The 21,385-nt window shown below is 38.0% G+C and overlaps 1 protein-coding gene across 1 annotated transcript; it reads left to right on the top strand.

Annotated features, from left to right (window-relative positions):
* Nucleotides 1–2,146: 2,146 nt before the first annotated feature.
* LOC133669888 (uncharacterized) lies at nucleotides 2,147–3,203 on the top strand. Its single transcript, XM_062090218.1, has 2 exons — nucleotides 2,147–3,059; nucleotides 3,124–3,203. Exons 1-2 carry the CDS (start codon nucleotides 2,147–2,149, stop codon nucleotides 3,201–3,203), a joined length of 993 nt encoding a protein of 330 aa, XP_061946202.1.
* The last annotated feature ends 18,182 nt before the right edge of the window (nucleotides 3,204–21,385 follow it).

Genomic DNA, 21,385 nt, shown 5'->3' with positions numbered 1-21,385 from the left:
ACCAAAAAAAGAGAGAGTTAAATGACCAAAACAAATTAAAAAAAAGAAGAAGAGAAAACACTGCGGAACACTAATATAATCCACATTGTTTTCTCTTACTGCTACAGTATTTCTCCCACAAGTGTTTTTTCTTAATCTTAATTTATTAATATTATTAGAGAATCCCATATGAATATCAGAAGACAGAACACTCAATTGAATCGCATTGAACAAACTGTTAGGAGTGTCGCGTTGCTAAGTGTCGTCGGTGCAAAATGGAACAAGGGTCTTGCAGTTTATGACCTTTCGATGGCCTATGCTGGGATTAATTTATTTGCTTGTCTCTGATCCTGTCATCTTGATGATCTTTAAATAAATAGCAGCTCGGCTATCTATGTCTATAATCTTTGCTTTGATAAGGTTGCTTGATCCAGTTTTGACTTATCATTTGAATTTAGATTCAGCTTTGGCGTGTGACATTCTGCTAGGGCGAAGATGATTTACTAAAGGGATGATAAAATGGGGTCCAGGGTGTCAAAGTATGAATTTCAATCTACCAAGAACATCTTGATTTGTGCATGCTATCTATAAATTTGAAAGCATTTAGAAATTAACCTTATGAACATTTCAAGACTATGAAATCCCAACAGCTGACAGCTTCACATCCCACTAGGTCATCAAAATCAGTATGAAGATAGATGCTACCTGGTGGACAAAATCCCTAGTCTCCCACTGATAGAAAAAAGCTTGGCAATATCCAAACAATACATCATGTTAGATGAAGCGAAGACAACAAGCAAATTCACTGATCAAATCATTTCAGCTTGGATTGACAGAAGAACTCATAGGATGGGGTGCTCATTGTTTATGCATGACTGTCAAATAATTTCTCCCCTCACTAAAACATTTTGTACACAGGAGTCATAAGTTTTCCAAAGAAAAGACAGTGTAGATCAGAAAAGGCTAGATCCCAATGATACTACAGGCGAGGGAGGGGTTCACAGAAAGTTATTGACAAAAAAACTGAACCAACGTTTAAAGGCGATTTATTCGTAGATTTCACGTTGATTAATCACAAAAAGAAAAAGCAAACAATTAAATAAGGTGGCCTTTCCCAATTATGATCCCACCAGGACAAATCAATGAATATGATAATGGATGGGGTGGCTATGTTATACTTAGAGAAACACACGTAGCTATGTTATACTTAAACACTCTGCACTTTGGAAATCTAAGCTACATGGTTAAATTTGGTGTCTTTGGTCTTCAATAGTTCATTCCAGTTTAGTTTATTTCCTAGCCAAGTAAGGATTAGTTACCCTAGTCTTTCAGGGAGTCTTAATTATCTCTATATATGAAATAGGGATGCTATTGTATGTTTTGATTTTCAGGAGATTTGAGTTGTGAAATAAGTCCAGAGTTATTCTGAAGGGTTAGTGCCTCAGCTTTCTTCTCTGTCCTCCTGTTCTTCTGTTAGACAACCTCGAGGACCCATCACCATTGCCTGACAACGTCAGTTATATTCCCGCCTCAGTGCCCGACGTAGTAATATCAAGTTGTATGAGCAACAACTTACATATTGGCTGATCAAGACCATTGCAATGTCCTCCTCCTTTGTGGCGAACTCCTTGAATGCATCTTCAATTGCTTTTACAGTTGTTTCTGAGCATAAACATGTGTTGGTAATTAAGTTGCTGAGCTGGATTTACAAATAAGCAAATGCAGAAGATTGAAGGGAAAAGTTGACAGTAAAGAAGGAGGAAAAGAAGAAGCTGAAGAAAGTTGTTATGTAATGTTTAGTTAGTTGCATTTCAGTTATTTGTAACTAACTAAGAAAAGAAAAAAGTAATTAAATGCTTTTCTGTAGGCCTAGCTGTTAAAGGCTGTAAAAGATCACACAATACGTGTGTTCTCCCCAAATCAGTTTATAAGGGGCATTTTGTCAAGCATGTTGTGTGTGGAAAATATATACAAGAATTACCTTTTTCTGCAACTCTCTCCATTCTTCAACCTTCTGTGCAAACCTTTTTTCTCCTACTACCCAAATCAACAATCAACCTACAAATCATCAAATAAACACAATCAAACACAAGATTAAAAACTTCAACATGGTATCAGAGCAGTAACTTGATCAACAAGGGACTGAAAACACAAAATTCCAGAAAAGATGGTGTCCAGTGGAGATTTACGAACACCTCAGTTCAACGGTGTGAACTATGACTTTTGGGCAGTAAAGATGGAGACAATCCTCATAGCATTTGATCTATGGGATGTAGTTGAGTTTGGCATGAAATCAGGTTCAAGTGTGAAAGAAGAAGAATATGAGAAAGAAGATAAGAAGAATGATGAAACCGAGAGCAAAGATGGTGAAACTAAGAGCAGCATAGTTGAAGAAGTTGTTTTCAGAGAAAACAAAATAAGAAATGCCAAGGCATTGAGCCTCATCCAAGGAGCCTTGACTGATGAACTTTTTCCTAGAATAAGGAATGAGAATACTGCACAAGGAGCATGGAATGTGCTGAAAAGAGAGTATAGAGGTGATAAGAAAGTGAGGTCTGTGAAATTGCAAGCTGTGAGGGCAGAGTTTGAATACATGAGAATGTCAGAAGGAGAAGGCTTAGAACACTATCTTTCTAAGTTTTTTGAAGCTATAAACAGTCTGAAATCTCTAGGAGAAGATGTACCTGAGATTAGGATTGTGCAGAAGCTCCTAATGAGTTTAAATAGGAGATACAAGTCCATTGTCTCTATCATTGAAGAGACAAGGGACCTTGATGTGCTGAAGGTGGAAGAAGTTATAGCCTCTGTCAAAGTATTTGACAAGAGGGAAGACCTGCATGATGAACAAGATAAGGTTACAAGGACTGAAAAGGCATTTAGTAGTCTCAAAATGGGCTATAATCATGCTGCAAACAAGGCTATGCAGGGGAGATCTAGTCCAAGATGGCAGGGACATGATCAAAGGCATGTGGGCTGGTCTCAAGGAAGAAATGTGAATAATCATCACAATTTCAGTCACAACACAAACTGGAATAACAGAACTGTAAGTAGCAGCAGCAGTTCACAGCACAGAGGTGGAGGTAATCAAACAAACATAAAGCCTCAATGTTCTGTATGTCAAAAATTTCATTTCGGAATATGTAGATATAAGGGGAAGCCTAAGTGTGGGAAATGCAGTCGGTTTGGACATTATTCCAAAGACTGTGACAACAACAAGCAGCTAGCTAATAGTGCAAAGGAGGAAGATGTGTGCACAAGCACTATGTTTTATGCATGTCATGCTGCCAGCATAAAGAATGAAGATGTGTGGTTCATTGATAGTGCATGTAGTAATCATATGACCTCTCAAGAGGAGAATTTAATTGATGTTGATAGAAGTGTCATCACCCAATTTTGGGTGATTCCCCAAAATTCGTTTTTTTTCCAAAAAAAAATATAAAAAAATAAAAAAATAAAAAAAAATAAATAAAATAAAGGCTGCAAAAATAGGCGAAAATCAAGCTGCAATTTTCGGAAGAATTTCAAGGCCCAATTGTACGCTGTTATGCCCAAAAATAGAAAAATGCAAATTCAAAGGTCAAATTAAATGATTATTGGACGAATTTGCATAAAAATTAAGTCCAATGACATAATTAAATTTTTAATGGGCCAATTTGATTTAATCATGGGCCAAATCGAATTTTAATTATGTTCAAGAATTAATTTGGGTCCAATTGAAGGATTTAATTAAGTGCAAGGACTTAATTATACTTTAAGCGGGTCAAAATTAATTGGAGGGCTTAATTGGTGAAAATTAAGTTTGGGAGCTTAATTTGGACTTAATTGAAAAATCAGAATTTTAAGAGACCCAATTTAATTTTTACCAAGTGAATTGATTGAAATTAGGGGCCAAACACAAAACTTGAGGGACCAATTTTGAAGCCCGAAAAAATACTCTGCCTATAAATAGCAGCCTACAACTCAGAACAAAGGGGGGGCATTTTTGAAAAAAAAAAAGAACAAACCCTAAAAACCTAACCCTACAAAACTTGTTCTTCTTCTTCTCCAAGAGCAGCCGCCGCCCCCCCTGCTCCCCTTTGTTTTTCTGCAAATTTTTCCTCTCCAGCCGGTTGCTTCCTCCTCTCCACACAGCCACTGCAGCTCTTCCACATCATCTTCTCCCTTTCCTCCACGCCATTTCACCATTTTCCTTCCTCTCTCGGCTGCTCCTACTCCATCTTCCTTCTCTTCCCCACCGAACCAGCACCCACAGCTATCATTTCCCAGCTCCTCCTCCTGCTGTCCAAACCGGCCTCCAACCGTTTCTCCCATTTCCCCAAGTTTTCCCTTCGGTTTCTTCTTCCCTCTCTACCTCTCCTGCACCCAGGAAACACTTCCTTCTCCTCCTCTCAGCGGCAGTTCGTCTCCATCAACAGCCGCCGGCCACACCTGGAGAAACCCACACCGAACGACAGCTTCTCTTCTCTTTCAGCCAGCCACTTCCCTCTCTCAGCTGCACACAGACCGGCTTCTCCATCAACGCCGGCCTCCACCAAACCACACAGCAGAACAGCCCCATCTCCTCAGACCCACGGCTTCCACTTCAACCAGCGGGTCTTTCCTTCCTCAGCCACCGAACAGCCTCCAGCGGCAGCAACCAACCCAGCAGACTCAGCTCTCGCCGGCCAGCCTTCCACTGCAGCGGAGACACTGCAACACCGCCTGCAGACCGGACAGAAACCCAAAGGCCAGCAGCCCCTCCTTGCAGCTAGCGACCTGAAGCAGAGGAGAAGAAGGCAGAAATAAAAAATCTGCAGTGAAACAGATCTGAAAGAAGGAAGTGGACCGAGAGCAGATCATTGTTTGTTGCGTTCTTGTTTTTTTCCTTGTTTGCAGGTAGCAGTGGTTATGACAGCCAGTAGAGAAGGGCAGAGAAGAAGAAGCTGAACCAGATCTGCCCGTTTCTGTTTTGCCGGCGGCGCGTGGGGTCCACGCGCCGCCAGTGGCGGTGGCGCGTTGGGACACGCGCCGCCAGCTGTTCCTGCACACCATTCCTGCATTTTTAGTGGTTCCCTTGCAATTTCTGGAGTTTTAGGGACTATTTTGTAAATTTGAAATTATTTGATGTAATTTTTATTTATTTTTGAATATTGTAATTTGTATCGCGGATGTAAAAAAAAAGGAAAAAGAAGAAAAAGAAAAAGAAAAAGAAAAAGAAAAAAAATATAATATAATAAAAAAATGTGTGTTTGTGTTTGTATTTTTTATTATGTCATTGAATTATAAAAACAAAAAAATAAAAAATGCATGTTTGTATTTATTTCAGGAATCTTTTTACAATGAGACGACAAAAGAATAAAGAAGGATTTAATATTTTGATTGGATCACGGTGTAGAGGTACAAACTTGTACGGAAGTTGTATTTCTAAAATCCGATGAAAAGATAATTTTTAAAACTTCTTTAACACATCAAGCCACGAAGCAGCTTACCTCAGGTAGGGTGCGTTAGGGGTGCTAATACCTTCCCTAACCACAATCAGTCCCTTACCCGCGAATCTCTAACAAGACCAGTCAACCCGGGTTTCCTAGTAACCCTCAATTAAATACTAGGTGGCGACTCCAAACAAAATCAATTCCAAATAACAGAGAGCAAAAAACCGCCATCGCCAGGACGGGACGACGCCGCGCGCGCGGGGTGTTTTCCGACGTGCGACAGAATGGCGACTCCACTGGGGAAAGGTATTGTTTCTGACAATATTGGACTAAGCTTTGTGTAATTGATGTGTTTAAATTTTTCCATTCTTGTCTTGTTTTATTTCATCCATGCATTTTAGAATTGTTTCATGCATCACATGTATTTATTTTTGATAGCACACACAAGCCTCTAAGTTAGGAGGGGAGTAGCGGTCTGCCTCATGACTTTCAGTCGGGGTTCAGATTTGTGAAACATCCAACTATGAGCTGAGTGTTTACTCGGTAATGGCGGTCACAGGGTGCCCCAACCATTCCTTGTAAACCCCTATACTGCCTTCACGAGAGGTGGTCACTGGGCGGTTCATAGACCCTTTTGAGACCAGGTAGAAAACCTACCCATGTTCACATAATGAATAGAACCTGTCTTTAGGTTGTATGTGCTATCATTTATCTGCATTGGGGCGAACCCTTCTTGTAGCATCTTGAATTCAAGACTTGTGGGTGACAGAATGATCGTCACTCCAAAAATTTTCATTGTAGAGTTTGAGCAAGAGTCAATATTCTTGTTTCATCATACAAAAGTGACGATCATATGTCACCCCTCGAAGGGCAAGTTCATCATATAGATTGCATGTTCATACATTTTTTCATGCATGCACCAGAATAAAAGGTGGGTCCCCTCCGAGTCTACAACACCCAATTTTGAGCAAAACATTGGAGATACAGAGTGTGCTCGCTGTAGCACCCATTTTCAAAAAAAAGTTGGAGTCTCTGAACAAAAGCTTGACTCGCCTCTGGCTTACTCGAGCAAATATTGAGAAATGACCATAGGGAAGGTCCTTCCAACTAACCTATCATCTTTGTTCAAACCCTAACAACGACTCAACCCAAAGAAACTGGGGGGCAAAAATGGTCAAAAGCCTCAACACAATCCGAAGGGGAATTGCACCGCAGAATGGCGAGCTAGTTCTTGTCCTGCTAAAAAAAAAAGAGAAAGCTACCCCTGCTTGATCATGCCTGCAAAAGTTTCTTGATTTTTTCAACCTATTCCAGTTTTTGTCGGTAATTTGGCTCAAAATTCCACAAGATTTTCCTTGTCCAATGAGTCTTTCCTGTTAATAAAATCATGTGTTTTCTTTTTTATGTGTTCATGCAAATAACATACTGGGCACACCTTTGTACTTACAAAATCACTGCACCAAGAATCCTTTGGTGTTTTTCCCTTTTTCCCAAAACCAAGCATGACCCCATGTTTTCACAAGGATTTTTGGGAAATCAAAGTTTAGTACAAAAACTGAATTCATATTGGTGTTTGTTCAAACAAACAAGTTTTGAAAATTCGAGTGATTCCTTAGAGAGGTAACCATACACCAAGAAAACCCAAAAAAAAACAACACAATGAAGTGACTCTAAAGCTTAGTTTTGGTTGCATGAATAATGAGAAATCACTTTGCATATTCGCATGAAAGCAAGGCTTACCGATCCTAAATGCATGCATTTGAGATGAAGAAAGGCCATCTTTGATAATCCTTTCACAAGGCTAAAATATATCATTTGAAGTCCCCTTTTGAGCCTAATACATTTTCCTTGAAAAATAACCTTGACTAGGATCACACCCCACACTGGGGGGCAAATGCAAAAATCCTTAATGACTAAAAGTGCCCAAATAACTCTTGGGGGGCATGAAAAACCTCAACGATTGAAAGTGCCCAAACAATACTGGGGGGCATAAAAGCAAATTCTCAATCAATTGAAGGTGCCCGTACAAAGCTGGGGGGCATAAAAAAATACAAAGGATTCAAAATTCTGAACATAAAAAAGTCAAGCCAATGCAATGATGCTCAAAATCAAATGAAAAGAGAAAGAGCTCAAGTCCAACACTGGGGGGCACCGTGGACCATTTTACAAATCAATTCCAAGGTCCAGAAATCTATGAACAAAAGAGTTTGGGATATAAGCACTTGTGATCCTTAGTCTTAAAGTCCCTTAAACACCTTTTGAGCCTATGAATATCCTTTTCTTCATAGCCAATAGCCCAAGCCTACATTACGTGCTTAATCAAGCCCTTTCTGATCAAAGGCAAGCAATCTGGATCGGTAGGCAGTGCTTTCTCATGTGAAACAAAATCATTATTCATGCAAATAAAATGAATGCTTTGAAAGACGGTTCTCAATAACCCTTAGATTGAAATTTCAACCTTTTGTGACCAACCAGATGTCACCCTGTGTTCTTCATATTTTCGTCGAAAGACGGTTCTCAATAACCCCCAAATTGAAATTTCAACCTTTTGTGACCAACCAAATGTCACTTCATATTTTTCATCAAAACAAAAACCAAAAGTTTTCATCACTTCTGAAAACCTCTCCATAGGAATCACTTGAATTTCTTCAGAATGAGTTTGCTTTGAACAAATATCAAAATGATTTCTGTATCTGGAATAGCTTTGAAATTCCAAAATTTCATCATGGAAACAACTCCTTGTCAAAAATCAAACCTTCTTTCACATAGCCTCATCCTCAAACCTGATTTGAATACTTGGGGGCATGATCAAGCTGGAGGGCAATCAAAAACATCTGATAGAGTTGGCTTCATGATCCCCTTTCTAAGAAACTATTGGGCAAAATTGGCAACCCTCGAGATAAAGGGGCGGTGGACAAAGAAGTATAATGACATCAAGTCTTTTTTAGGGGTCAAGATCACAAGATATGACTCGAGTAAGCAAGAGCGAGAGGAGCCATCAAAGCTTACTATCAGAGACTCAAACTCTTGAGATGAAGAAAGGAGGACACCATGAAGAAAAGGGGACCTACATTTCTCAGGTAAGTATACATGCATATTGATCATGATGCATAACCTTCATCTTGACAGATTAGTGTCTCACAATCACCTCTTTTTGAGTGGGCTTTCGAGCCCTCACCTCTTAGGTAGTGTGTTCTCTAACCCTACCTCCTCTTTTGAGTGGGCTTTCGAGCCCTACTTCCTTTTTCGAATGGGCTTTCGAGCCCTCACATCTTAGGTAGTGTGCCTTCTAGCCCTATCCACCTCTTTCTGAGTGGGCTTTCGAGCCCTCACCTCTTAGGTAGTGTGTTTTCCAACCATACCTCCTTTTTAGTGGGCTTTCGAGCCCTCACCTCTTAGGTAGTGTGTTTTCTAACCTTGCCTCCATTTTTAAGTGGGCCTCCGTGCCCCCACATATTAGGTAGCGTGTCCTCTAACCCTACCTCCTCTTTCGAGTGGGCTTTCGAGCCCTACTTCCTTTTGAGTGCGCCTTAGAGCCTTCAAACACCTTAGGTAGCGTGTCTTCCAACCGTACCTCCCTTTTAATGTGCCTTCGAGCCATCACACCTGAGGTAGCGTGTTTTCCAACCATACCTCCTTTTGAGTGCGCCTTAGAGCCTTCAAACACCTTAGGTAGCGTGTTTTACAAACCTGCCTCCTTTTTAGTGCGCCTTAGAGCCATTAACCACCTTAGGTAGTGTGTTTCCCAACCATACCTCCTTTTAGTGCGCCTTAGAGCCCTTACCTCTTAGGTAGTGTGTTTTCCAACCATGCCTCCTTTTTAGTGCGCCTTAAAGCCATTAACCACCTTAGGTAGTGTGTTTCCCAACCATACCTCCTTTTAGTGCGCCTTAGAGCCCTTACCTCTTAGGTAGTGTGTTTTCCAACCCTGCCTCTTCTTTAATGGGCTTTCGAGCCCTCACATCTTAGGTAGTGTGTTTCCCAACCATACCTCCTTTTAGTGCGCCTTAGAGCCCTTACCTCTTAGGTAGTGTGTTTTCCAACCATGCCTCCTTTTTAGTGCGCCTTAGAGCCATTAACCACCTTAGGTAGTGTGTTTTTCCAACCCTGCCTCCTTCTTTAGTGCGCCTTAGGGCCAACAACCATCTTAGGTAGTGTGTTTTCTAACCATACCTCCTTTTAGTGCGCCTTAGAGCCACCAACCACTTTAGGTAGTGTGTTTTCGAACCATGCCTCCCTTTTAATGTGCCTTAGAGCCATTAACCAGCTTAGGTAGTGTGTTTCCCAACCATACCTCTTTTAGTGCGCCTTAGAGCCATCAACCACCTTAGGTAGTGTGTTCTCTAACCCTGCCTCCTCTTTTTAATGTGCCTCCGAGCCATCACACCTTAGGTAGCGTGTTTCCCAACCATACCTCCTTTTAGTGCGTCTTAGAACCCTTACCTCTTAGGTAGTGTGTTTTCCAACCCTGCCTCTTCTTTAATGTGCCTTCGAGCCACCACACCTTAGGTAGCGTGTTTTCTAACCATACCTCATTTTTAGTGCGCCTTAGAGCCCTTACCTCTTAGGTAGTGTGTTTTTCTAACCCTGCCTCCTCTTTTGAATGTGCCTTCGAGCCCTCAACTCTTAGGTAGTGCGTTGTCCAACCCTGCCTCTTTTTAAGAGCTCCTTCGAGTCCTAACCTTTTAGGTAGTGTGTTTTTTCTAACCCTACCTCCCTTCGAGTGTGCTCTCTAACCCTCAAGAGGATTCATCATTCCTCAACAAGATGAGTCAACCATATCTCATCATTTTTTTCTTCTTTACAACGCTTATTATCTAAAGTCTCTTACGAGACTTTCTACCATAAGCATTGTAAAGAGGGGGGCAACTGTCATCACCCAATTTTGGGTGATTCCCCAAAATTCGTTTTTTTTCCAAAAAAAAATATAAAAAAATAAAAAAATAAAAAAAAATAAATAAAATAAAGGCTGCAAAAATAGGCGAAAATCAAGCTGCAATTTTCGGAAGAATTTCAAGGCCCAATTGTACGCTGTTATGCCCAAAAATAGAAAAATGCAAATTCAAAGGTCAAATTAAATGATTATTGGACGAATTTGCATAAAAATTAAGTCCAATGACATAATTAAATTTTTAATGGGCCAATTTGATTTAATCATGGGCCAAATCGAATTTTAATTATGTTCAAGAATTAATTTGGGTCCAATTGAAGGATTTAATTAAGTGCAAGGACTTAATTATACTTTAAGCGGGTCAAAATTAATTGGAGGGCTTAATTGGTGAAAATTAAGTTTGGGAGCTTAATTTGGACTTAATTGAAAAATCAGAATTTTAAGAGACCCAATTTAATTTTTACCAAGTGAATTGATTGAAATTAGGGGCCAAACACAAAACTTGAGGGACCAATTTTGAAGCCCGAAAAAATACTCTGCCTATAAATAGCAGCCTACAACTCAGAACAAAGGGGGGGCATTTTTGAAAAAAAAAAAGAACAAACCCTAAAAACCTAACCCTACAAAACTTGTTCTTCTTCTTCTCCAAGAGCAGCCGCCGCCCCCCCTGCTCCCCTTTGTTTTTCTGCAAATTTTTCCTCTCCAGCCGGTTGCTTCCTCCTCTCCACACAGCCACTGCAGCTCTTCCACATCATCTTCTCCCTTTCCTCCACGCCATTTCACCATTTTCCTTCCTCTCTCGGCTGCTCCTACTCCATCTTCCTTCTCTTCCCCACCGAACCAGCACCCACAGCTATCATTTCCCAGCTCCTCCTCCTGCTGTCCAAACCGGCCTCCAGCCGTTTCTCCCATTTCCCCAAGTTTTCCCTTCGGTTTCTTCTTCCCTCTCTACCTCTCCTGCACCCAGGAAACACTTCCTTCTCCTCCTCTCAGCGGCAGTTCGTCTCCATCAACAGCCGCCGACCACACCTGGAGAAACCCACACCGAACGACAGCTTCTCTTCTCTTTCAGCCAGCCACTTCCCTCTCTCAGCTGCACACAGACCGGCTTCTCCATCAACGCCGGCCTCCACCAAACCACACAGCAGAACAGCCCCATCTCCTCAGACCCACGGCTTCCACTTCAACCAGCGGGTCTTTCCTTCCTCAGCCACCGAACAGCCTCCAGCGGCAGCAACCAACCCAGCAGACTCAGCTCTCGCCGGCCAGCCTTCCACTGCAGCGGAGACACTGCAACACCGCCTGCAGACCGGACAGAAACCCAAAGGCCAGCAGCCCCTCCTTGCAGCTAGCGACCTGAAGCAGAGGAGAAGAAGGCAGAAATAAAAAATCTGCAGTGAAACAGATCTGAAAGAAGGAAGTGGACCGAGAGCAGATCATTGTTTGTTGCGTTCTTGTTTTTTTCCTTGTTTGCAGGTAGCAGTGGTTATGACAGCCAGTAGAGAAGGGCAGAGAAGAAGAAGCTGAACCAGATCTGCCCGTTTCTGTTTTGCCGGCGGCGCGTGGGGTCCACGCGCCGCCAGTGGCGGTGGCGCGTTGGGACACGCGCCGCCAGCTGTTCCTGCACACCATTCCTGCATTTTTAGTGGTTCCCTTGCAATTTCTGGAGTTTTAGGGACTATTTTGTAAATTTGAAATTATTTGATGTAATTTTTATTTATTTTTGAATATTGTAATTTGTATCGCGGATGTAAAAAAAAAGGAAAAAGAAAAAAGAAGAAAAAGAAAAAGAAAAAGAAAAAAAATATAATATAATAAAAAAATGTGTGTTTGTGTTTGTATTTTTTATTATGTCATTGAATTATAAAAACAAAAAAATAAAAAATGCATGTTTGTATTTATTTCAGGAATCTTTTTACAATGAGACGACAAAAGAATAAAGAAGGATTTAATATTTTGATTGGATCACGGTGTAGAGGTACAAACTTGTACGGAAGTTGTATTTCTAAAATCCGATGAAAAGATAATTTTTAAAACTTCTTTAACACATCAAGCCACGAAGCAGCTTACCTCAGGTAGGGTGCGTTAGGGGTGCTAATACCTTCCCTAACCACAATCAGTCCCTTACCCGCGAATCTCTAACAAGACCAGTCAACCCGGGTTTCCTAGTAACCCTCAATTAAATACTAGGTGGCGACTCCAAACAAAATCAATTCCAAATAACAGAGAGCAAAAAACCGCCATCGCCAGGACGGGACGACGCCGCGCGCGCGGGGTGTTTTCCGACGTGCGACAAGAAGTATCACTTGCAAGGTGAAAATGGGTTCAGGAGATTTGGTTCAATCCACTGGAAAAGGAACATTAGTTGTTGAAACCAAAAAGGGCAGAAGATACATAAATGAGGTGCTGCTAGTCCCAGGTTTGGATGAGAATCTACTTAGTGTAGGTCAAATGATGGAACATGGTTACTACATCTTGTTTGGGGGCAACAAGGCAGTAATATTTGATGATGAGAAACTAGAGAATGTGCTTGCAAAAGTAATAATGAAGGGGAATAGATGTTTTCCCCTTGCACTGGAATCTTTAACTCCTGCAGCTATGAAAGCATCAGTTAATGAAGATTCTTGGACATGGCATAGAAGGTTTGGCCATTTAAATTTTGCAAGTATGAAGAAGATGAAACAGGAAGAGATTGTGTATGGCTTACCTGTGATAGCAGATTCAAGGAATGTGTGTGAAGGCTGTGTAAAAGGGAAGCATCACCGAGAGAAATTTGATCAAGGGGAAGCATGGAGAGCCAAACATCCACTGGAACTTGTGCATACTGACCTCTGTGGACCAATGCAGGCAGAATCAATTGATGGGAATAGGTACTTTCTTACCTTTATTGATGACTACTCTAGAATGTGTTGGGTATATTTCCTCCGAAATAAATCTGACACATTAAGTGTTTTCAAGAAATTTAAAATACTTGTTGAGACACAAAGTGGCTACTCTCTAAAAAAATTGAGAAGTGATAGAGGAGGAGAATATACCTCCTATGAATTTCAGAATTATTGTGCAAGTCTGGGTGTGGAGAGGCAGCTCACAGTAGCCTATTCTCCTCAGCAGAATGGAGTGGCTGAGAGGAGAAATAGGACCATAGGAGAAATGGCAAGATCAATGTTGATTGAGAAAGGAATACCCACTGAATTCTGGGGAGAGGCAGTGAATACTGCTGTGTATCTTCAAAATAGGTGTGTTACATCAGCTGTGGAGGGTAAGACACCATTTGAAGCCTTCACGGGAAGGAAGCCTGGAATTAAACACTTAAGGGTGTTTGGGTGTGTATGTTACACACTCATTCCAGCAGTACTAAGACAGAAACTGGACAGTAAGGCAGAGAAGGGAGTGCTTATGGGTTATGGAAGTTGTGAGAAAGGATATCGGGTGTATATTCTGGATTCAAAGAAGATAGTGCTGTCAAGAAGTGTTGTTTTTGATGAGAGCAGGTTCTGGAATTGGACTGAAAATCACATGGAATCAGTCACACAGCAACTAAGGTTTGAATGCAACAAAGAAGAGAGTGAAGTAGAAGAAACAAATGTAGATGCTGCACAGAATTATGATGGCATTGATCAGTTAAGCTCACCTGCAAATGGTTCAGTGACAGAATCAGTTGAGAATATCAGTCAAGGATCATCACCTAGTTCAACTCCAGTGAAGTTAAGGAGCATTGAAGACATTTATAATAGATGTCACATGAGCTTCATTGAACCAGAAAATTATCAAGAAGCAGCAAAGAGTAAAGACTGGCAGGATGCAATGAGAACTGAATTAGAGATGATAGAGAAGAATCATACCTGGGAGCTGATTGACAGACCTTCTGATGCGCCTGTGATAGGTGTGAAATGGGTCTTCAAGACAAAGCTCAATCTTGATGGGTCCATACACAAGCATAAGGCTAGACTTGTAGCCAAGGGATATGCTCAAAAACCAGGGGTGGATTACAATGAGACTTTTGCTCCAGTAGCAAGGTTGGATACTATAAGGACTCTCATTGCGTTGGCAGCTCAAAAGGGTTGGAAATTATTCCAACTAGATGTTAAGTCAGCATTTCTAAATGGAATGCTTGACGAGGAGGTGTATGTGGAGCAACCCGAGGGGTTTGAAGTGAAGGGGTCCAGCCACAAGGTGTATAAACTATACAAGGCTCTATATGGACTTAAACAAGCCCCTAGAGCCTGGTATAGTGAAATCGATGCTTATCTTACAAGTTGCAAATTTGAAAGGAGTGCAAGTGAAGCAACTTTGTACACCAGAAGTGATAGTGAAGGAGGCCAGATCATTATCTCAATATATGTTGATGATATAGTGTATACTGGAAGTAGTGAAAGGATGATGACTGAGTTTAAGAGGGAGATGATGCAGAGGTATGAAATGTCAGACCTAGGGCTTCTTCATCACTTTCTAGGGATTGGTGTATTGCAGACCAATCAAGGAGTTTTTATTCACCAAAGTAAGTATGCTAAGTCTCTACTTACTAAGTTCGGACTTGAGGACTGCAATCCAGTTGCAATTCCTCTAACCGTGGGTGAAAAATTAAAGAAGCAAGATGGCAGTGAACCTGCAGATGAAGGGTTGTATAGAAGGATAGTGGGAAGCTTGCTGTATTTGACAGCAACAAGGCCAAACCTAATGTATTCAGCAAGCTTACTATCAAGATTCATGAGTTGCCCTACAAAGAAACATATGGGGATTGCTAGAAGGGTATTGAGATATGTTCAAGGTACCCTAGACTATGGGATTGAGTACACAAGAGGCAAATCAGCTACTCTAATCGGTTATTGTGATGCTGATTGGGGGGGCAGTGAGGATGATAGCAGGAGTACCTCAGGCTATGCTTTTAGCTTTGGAAGTGGTGTGTTCTCTTGGGCTTCTGTAAAACAGAGCACAGTGGCTCTGTCAACAGCAGAAGCTGAGTATGTCTCAGCTTCTGAAGCCACGGCACAAGCCATTTGGCTTAGGTTTGTGCTTGAAGATTTTGGAGAGATGCAGGCTGAGGCAACTCCATTGTATTGTGACAACATGTCAGCAATATCGATGGCCAAAAATCTTGTTTTCCATCAGAAAACAAGACACATAAACAGGAGATATCACTTTATCAGGGAATCTTTGAAAGAAGGGTTGATCAACATGCAATTCTGTAGGGGTGAGGACCAGTTGGCTGATATATTCACCAAGGCTCTACCTAAAGACAGATTCAACTATCTAAGACTGACTCTTGGGGTTAAACCAGTCAGCAACTTAGGAGAGGCTGTTGGTAATTAAGTTGCTGAGCTGGATTTACAAATAAGCAAATGCAGAAGATTGAAGGGAAAAGTTGACAGTAAAGAAGGAGGAAAAGAAGAAGCTGAAGAAAGTTGTTATGTAATATTTAGTTAGTTGCATTTCAGTTATTTGTAACTAACTAAGAAAAGAAAAAAGTAATTAAATGCTTTTCTGTAGGCCTAGCTGTTAAAGGCTGTAAAAGATCACACAATACGTGTGTTCTCCCCAAATCAGTTTATAAGGGGCATTTTGTCAAGCATGTTGTGTGTGGAAAATATATACAAGAATTACTTTTTTCTGCAACTCTCTCCATTCTTCAACCTTCTGTGCAAACCTTTTTTCTCCTACTACCCAAATCAACAATCAACCTACAAATCATCAAATAAACACAATCAAATACAAGATTAAAAACTTCAACAACATGAATATTACAAGTCAAGACGAACATCAACTTCCCTCAGAAATTATGCCATTGTCACATGTCCAAGCTCTTTTTTGTCTCCAAACAATCCTGAGCCTTTCCATTGATCAGAAATTGCACAGAATTATAGACACATCAGTAATTAAACATGTTTGAATCAACTATTAGATAGATGGTATTTCTCTGCACGTCCACTGCTGCCGACAAAAAATAGATGGGCTTTGTAACCTGTTCATCAAAAAGAAATTGACAAAACACTTATAAGAGTGATGAATGATCTTCTACGCAGTAATTAATCTCTTCAAGAACGTTACCAAAAATTAAAAGAAATCTTTTGATGTGAATTGTCTTAGATGGGATTTATTTTTTGCACATCACCCGCGCATATTCAAGCATAATACCTTCACATATCAATGAGAGAGCGAACTGTGCTGTCAGATTTCATTGATGTAAGATTTTAGCCATTCAAAGCTATAAAAAAATGTCAATCTTTTTCAATTAACAAGAGCACAGAACCTTTATTTGAAAAACTATGCATTCTAAAAAAACAGGAATTCGGACCGCAAATACAATCTAATATCTAAATGTAAAACGTTACGGTACTCTAAAAAGGAAAATCAGAGTGAAGAAAAGAAATGGATAGAAGAAACGAGAGAGAGAGAGAGAGAGAGAGCTGCCACTAGTGTTCTGTACTGTTCATCTTCTCTATTTTCTCTTTGGTATTCTTCAATGAACAATGCTGTTTTTTATTATTTATTTTAATCATTTTTGTTAATTTTATCATTTTATGTGATGTTTGTTATATTTCATGTGTTGGAGTTTTCTTCTCCTTTACATTTTCTTGACAATTCAAGGTAGGGGTGATTATTTTTAGTTCGGTTTTATTTTTATCAAAAAAAATAACCAAACCAGTTTTTTTTAAAAAAAACTGAAACCGAACCGGTTCAAACCGACCGGCTTCGGTCCGATTCGGTTATTTTAGAAAAAAACCGGTTCAAACCGGTTTAGCTTGTTTTTCTGGTTTGGCTCGGTTTTTTCAGTTTGGGTTTGGTTCGATTCGGTTCAGTTTTTCAGTTTTAGGCTTATAAAACTGAACCAGTCGATTTTTTTTTAAATTCTAATCAGTTTTTTTTCATGGTTTGTTTTTTAGTTTTTTTTTCAATTTTTTCAGTGTAATCGATTTTTTAGTTTTTTTACTCACTTTTAATTCAAGGTGTTTAAAATAATTTTAAAATTGAATTAGAGGCGAATTAATGAAATGAGATTTCAATTTATAGTATTGAAAAAATTTAAAACAAAAGGACAAAAAATAAGGAAAAAGACAACTAACGGGCCTTTTCAAATTCTCACAAAAAGTCATTTTCGCCTAGAATTTTTCTATTTGTTCATTTTTAATCACTTAAGTTTTAGAATTTTAGAATTTGATTCTTAGCTTCATTTATTTTATGTTTTAATCCCTCAATTATAAGAGAAAAGAGAGATGAGAGATGAGAGATGAGAGAGAAAATGGTTAGTTGACCACATTTCAATACAAAAAAAAAAATCAATCTTAGTGTTTAATGGATTCTTCTTGATGATAGAAATACCACTGAGGTGTTTTTGAACTTTTATCTTGCTAGAAAAAGTAGATCGTGGCTTAGCAAAATGTTTTTTATTTTATTTGATTTTGATATTTTTTTGTCTAATTTAAGGGTTTTTTGTGATTGAAAATGAGATTATTTAGATACTTAGAGTGTTTTTGAAGTATTTTCATTTGAAAATTGAATTAAAATGGATTTTTAGGATCCTAAATCTCATACATTGATTTTTAGCCACCTCTCACAGTCATAATCTTTACCGGTAGATGATATATTATTTGACACTACATATAACGTGTCATTTATTTATTTTTTAAAAAAATAAAAAGATGGAATGGTGTGTATTAAACAAAAAAAAAGTTCAAGAATGTGGACATTTTGATTAATTATTATAACTAATACTAAATAACTTTTTATTTATATTTTTTAAATTTTGGGATATTATTACCAAGTTTTATAGATGAACACATTAGACCAAACCAGATTTAATAAGTATTCTTTTAATATCAATAAAGAGACCATAGTTTTCACGAATGTAAAATTTGAATATATTTATAGTTGTACCTATACAACAGGTGATCAACATTAATTTCAATCTTCTGCGCACTTTCTTCTTCTGCACATTGCTTGTAAATAATTTTTATAGGGTTATTATTATTTTATGATCTGAATTATATATTTAATAGGTTAACACAAGTTAATTTAACATGTTATTATTTTAATATTTTTTTTAAAAATAACATTTAATATATCATCGTTTTAATATTTTTTTAAAATATTGTCCAACATGTACTATATTTTGAGTGCATAATTATTTTTTATTAAAAAATATATTAAAATGTTTGAATATTTTTTATATAAAAAATAAATTGATTCGATCCACCACGTTGTAAATGTAAATTCTATTATTATGCCATAAGCTACATCACTCATTCCAAAATGATCAAGGTGGAGACTAATACTTAATTAATCCTTCTTTTCCAACCTACACATTATTTTATCCAGCTTGACACATAATTTAAACACATTCTTTTCCCCAACTTGATTCATAATTTAATGATGAAAAAATCGCATCACTGCGTATTGGTGACAGTGGTTGGTCCATTGATTTCAATATCCAAATAACAATTTATTATTATTTTTTTTAATGAAACGAGATTGTTGTTTAGTTACCAAAGCACACAATGATTGATGTGTCAATTACTCAGCCATGACTGCTTGTTAGCTTAGAAAATTTGCAGTAGGTGGCAATAGGCTAATATCATATATATATATAGTCTGGGTGTTGATTCTATCAGGATTTTGTATGATCTGTAATGGAGATTACGGTATCTAATTAAGCTGGAATTTCACATGTTTTGCCTTTGTATATTCAAATTCAAAAGGAATAATGGGTCTTCAACTCTTTTTTTAGAGCTAAATATTAAAAATACACGTGTACTGATGCAGAAAAAAAAATATTACAAAATTAAGTATTTATATACAATATATTCAAAGTTGATCCAAAAATGATTTTACCAGTAAAACCTAGAATTAATATTATACACAGGAGTTTGGACATAATATAGAGTTCCCATAAATACATTAGCTCAATCAATTAGAAAAAAAAAAAAAGTCTCAATTGATTCATAAACTAGTTCGAAGATATGGAGCAAAAAGTGAACTGAAATCTACTATTGCTGCAGTTTCAGTACTGTCTTGCCATGAAACTGAGTATTTCATTTCATTAGAATTGCATCGGTTTAAAAACGATTATTTTTAAAATATTTTTTATTTAAAAATATATTAAAATAATATCTTTTTATTTATAATATTAATATATCAAAATAAAATAAAATACCCTGGGTAAAAGCAGAAACAGCCATGATAAAGCATTTTCCAAGTAATTTCTGATGGTCCCAGCCATACAAAGACGCTTCACCACCGCAGTAATTTCTGATGGTCCCAGCCACACAAAGACGTTTCACCACCGCAGCACTTTCCTGGAAATTTCACTCTGATAACGGGCGCATGCCACTCCTCCCAGCTGCAGCCATACTCCTAACCCAAACAAGATTCATCTCATCAGTGACAGATGAGTCCAAACTCGTAAGTTCCAGGATGTTAGGTATCCCACCGAGCATGAGTCTAACCATTTAGTAGCTGTATCTGGGAAGAGTTTGAAATCAAGAAGTTTAATTTCTTTATAATTTTAGGTTCGAGTTGTTTGATTACTAATATGATGGTCATCGGAGAGTTACATGATCGTTAGCTTAAGGGCTCGTGAGATTAATTGAGATACATACAAGTTGATTCAGATATTCACATTAATAAAAAAAAAATCACCATGTTATCCTGGGATTACTGGACATGGATGTTTAGTCATATAAAAGAAGGGAGATTATGAAAGGAGACACTATTCATGAAAGCTGCACATGATGCCTGCAATCAAGGAGAGTGCTGTGTGTTGTTTAAGTGTCATTGTTTTCTCTTATGGTCCATGTTTAATTTGAGAACTTTAAGTTTATGATATGTTAACAAAAAAATAAAAATAAAAACCTTAATCAATTAGACAAAGCATGACATATATAATGTTGAAAACTCGTAAACCTCTGCTTGGAAGTTAATGTAACGTGATGTTTGAAAATGATAATAGAATACTAACTAGAGATGTGTAGATTAACTGATTAATTTTTGTGTTTATTTTTTAAAAGTTATTAGTTCGAGTTTTACAAATCTTAAGATTATTAAAGATTTGTATGGTCGTTAACTTTAGAGCCTATGAGATTAGTCGAGATATATTTGATTAGTTTTTACCTGAATCATATTAAATTTTTATGAAATTTAACCCATATTATATTCTAGATAAACTTGTCCAACATATCAAATTTAATAATATTGTTTTAACAAGGATAGGATATTAATCACTAGGTTGATAAATTAACCCGTGGCTGTTTTAATTAGAGGTTGAAGATTAACCTCTGCATTAAACCGATTACGAAAGTGGTGGTGATGTGAGATGCAAGTGTCGCAGCTACCGACAGGGAAGGATCCCATTTTTTCAAAAGCTGGAAAAATGATCATAGCTATCATAATAAGTCTTGAAAACTTGCTGAATATTCACCTAATGATAAAGATTCGCGTTGATTTATCCCTTCCAACTAACCAATTAAAAAATATATAAAAATATTTTTTTAATCAGAAAAAAGAATATAGCGAAGAAAGGCATAGATGCTAAGAACAATAATGATAATAGAGTATAGTTTTCTTTATCATTCTTCCACATTTTACGTATTAAATAGACAATTGGTTCGATATTCATAATTTTAAGCCAATTCATGAACTCTATTGAAATAATTGGTCCTATTAAAGTACTCTTGATTAAAAGGGACCGAAATATTATTCAAAAGAATTTGTCACGTTTAGAAGTAATCATTTATTCATTATTCAAGACTAAAAAAACCTTTTTCAAAGGCCATATTTCTCTCTTATCTTGAAAAAATTAAGCTAGCCTATTAAAACAATTATGGTAAGATAATGTAGCGTGTGAAGAAGAGTGATTGTCGATCACCATTGAATGAATCTTAATACACACACATTATTGATTTATATTACCTTATCATATATAATATTTGTTTTTAATTTTGTTGAAGTCCCAAAAATAGCTTAAAATAGGATTTCAAGGTTAGATAATTGGTTAATCAATTGGTACTAATAATGTTATATATTCTCTCTAATCAAGGTAATTAATAACTTATACTTGGTGCTTGGTAGGTTAAGGTGGTTTGTAATTGATACCTGCAAAAAGTCTCTTTTG

This window comes from Populus nigra, chromosome 12 (assembly GCF_951802175.1).
Source record: "Populus nigra chromosome 12, ddPopNigr1.1, whole genome shotgun sequence".
NCBI lineage: Eukaryota > Viridiplantae > Streptophyta > Magnoliopsida > Malpighiales > Salicaceae > Populus > Populus nigra.
This window is presented reverse-complemented; position numbering and strand designations above follow the sequence as displayed.

What these genes read in the sequence shown, in the direction of transcription:
- LOC133669888 (XM_062090218.1), top strand. Translation starts at nt 2,147, where the DNA reads ATGGTGTCCAGTGGAGATTTACGAACACCTCAGTTCAACGGTGTGAAC. An exon ending in TTCACAGCACAGAGGTGGAG is followed by an intron (nt 3,060 to 3,123) that starts GTAATCAAACAA and finishes CGGAATATGTAG; the next exon opens with ATATAAGGGGAAGCCTAAGT.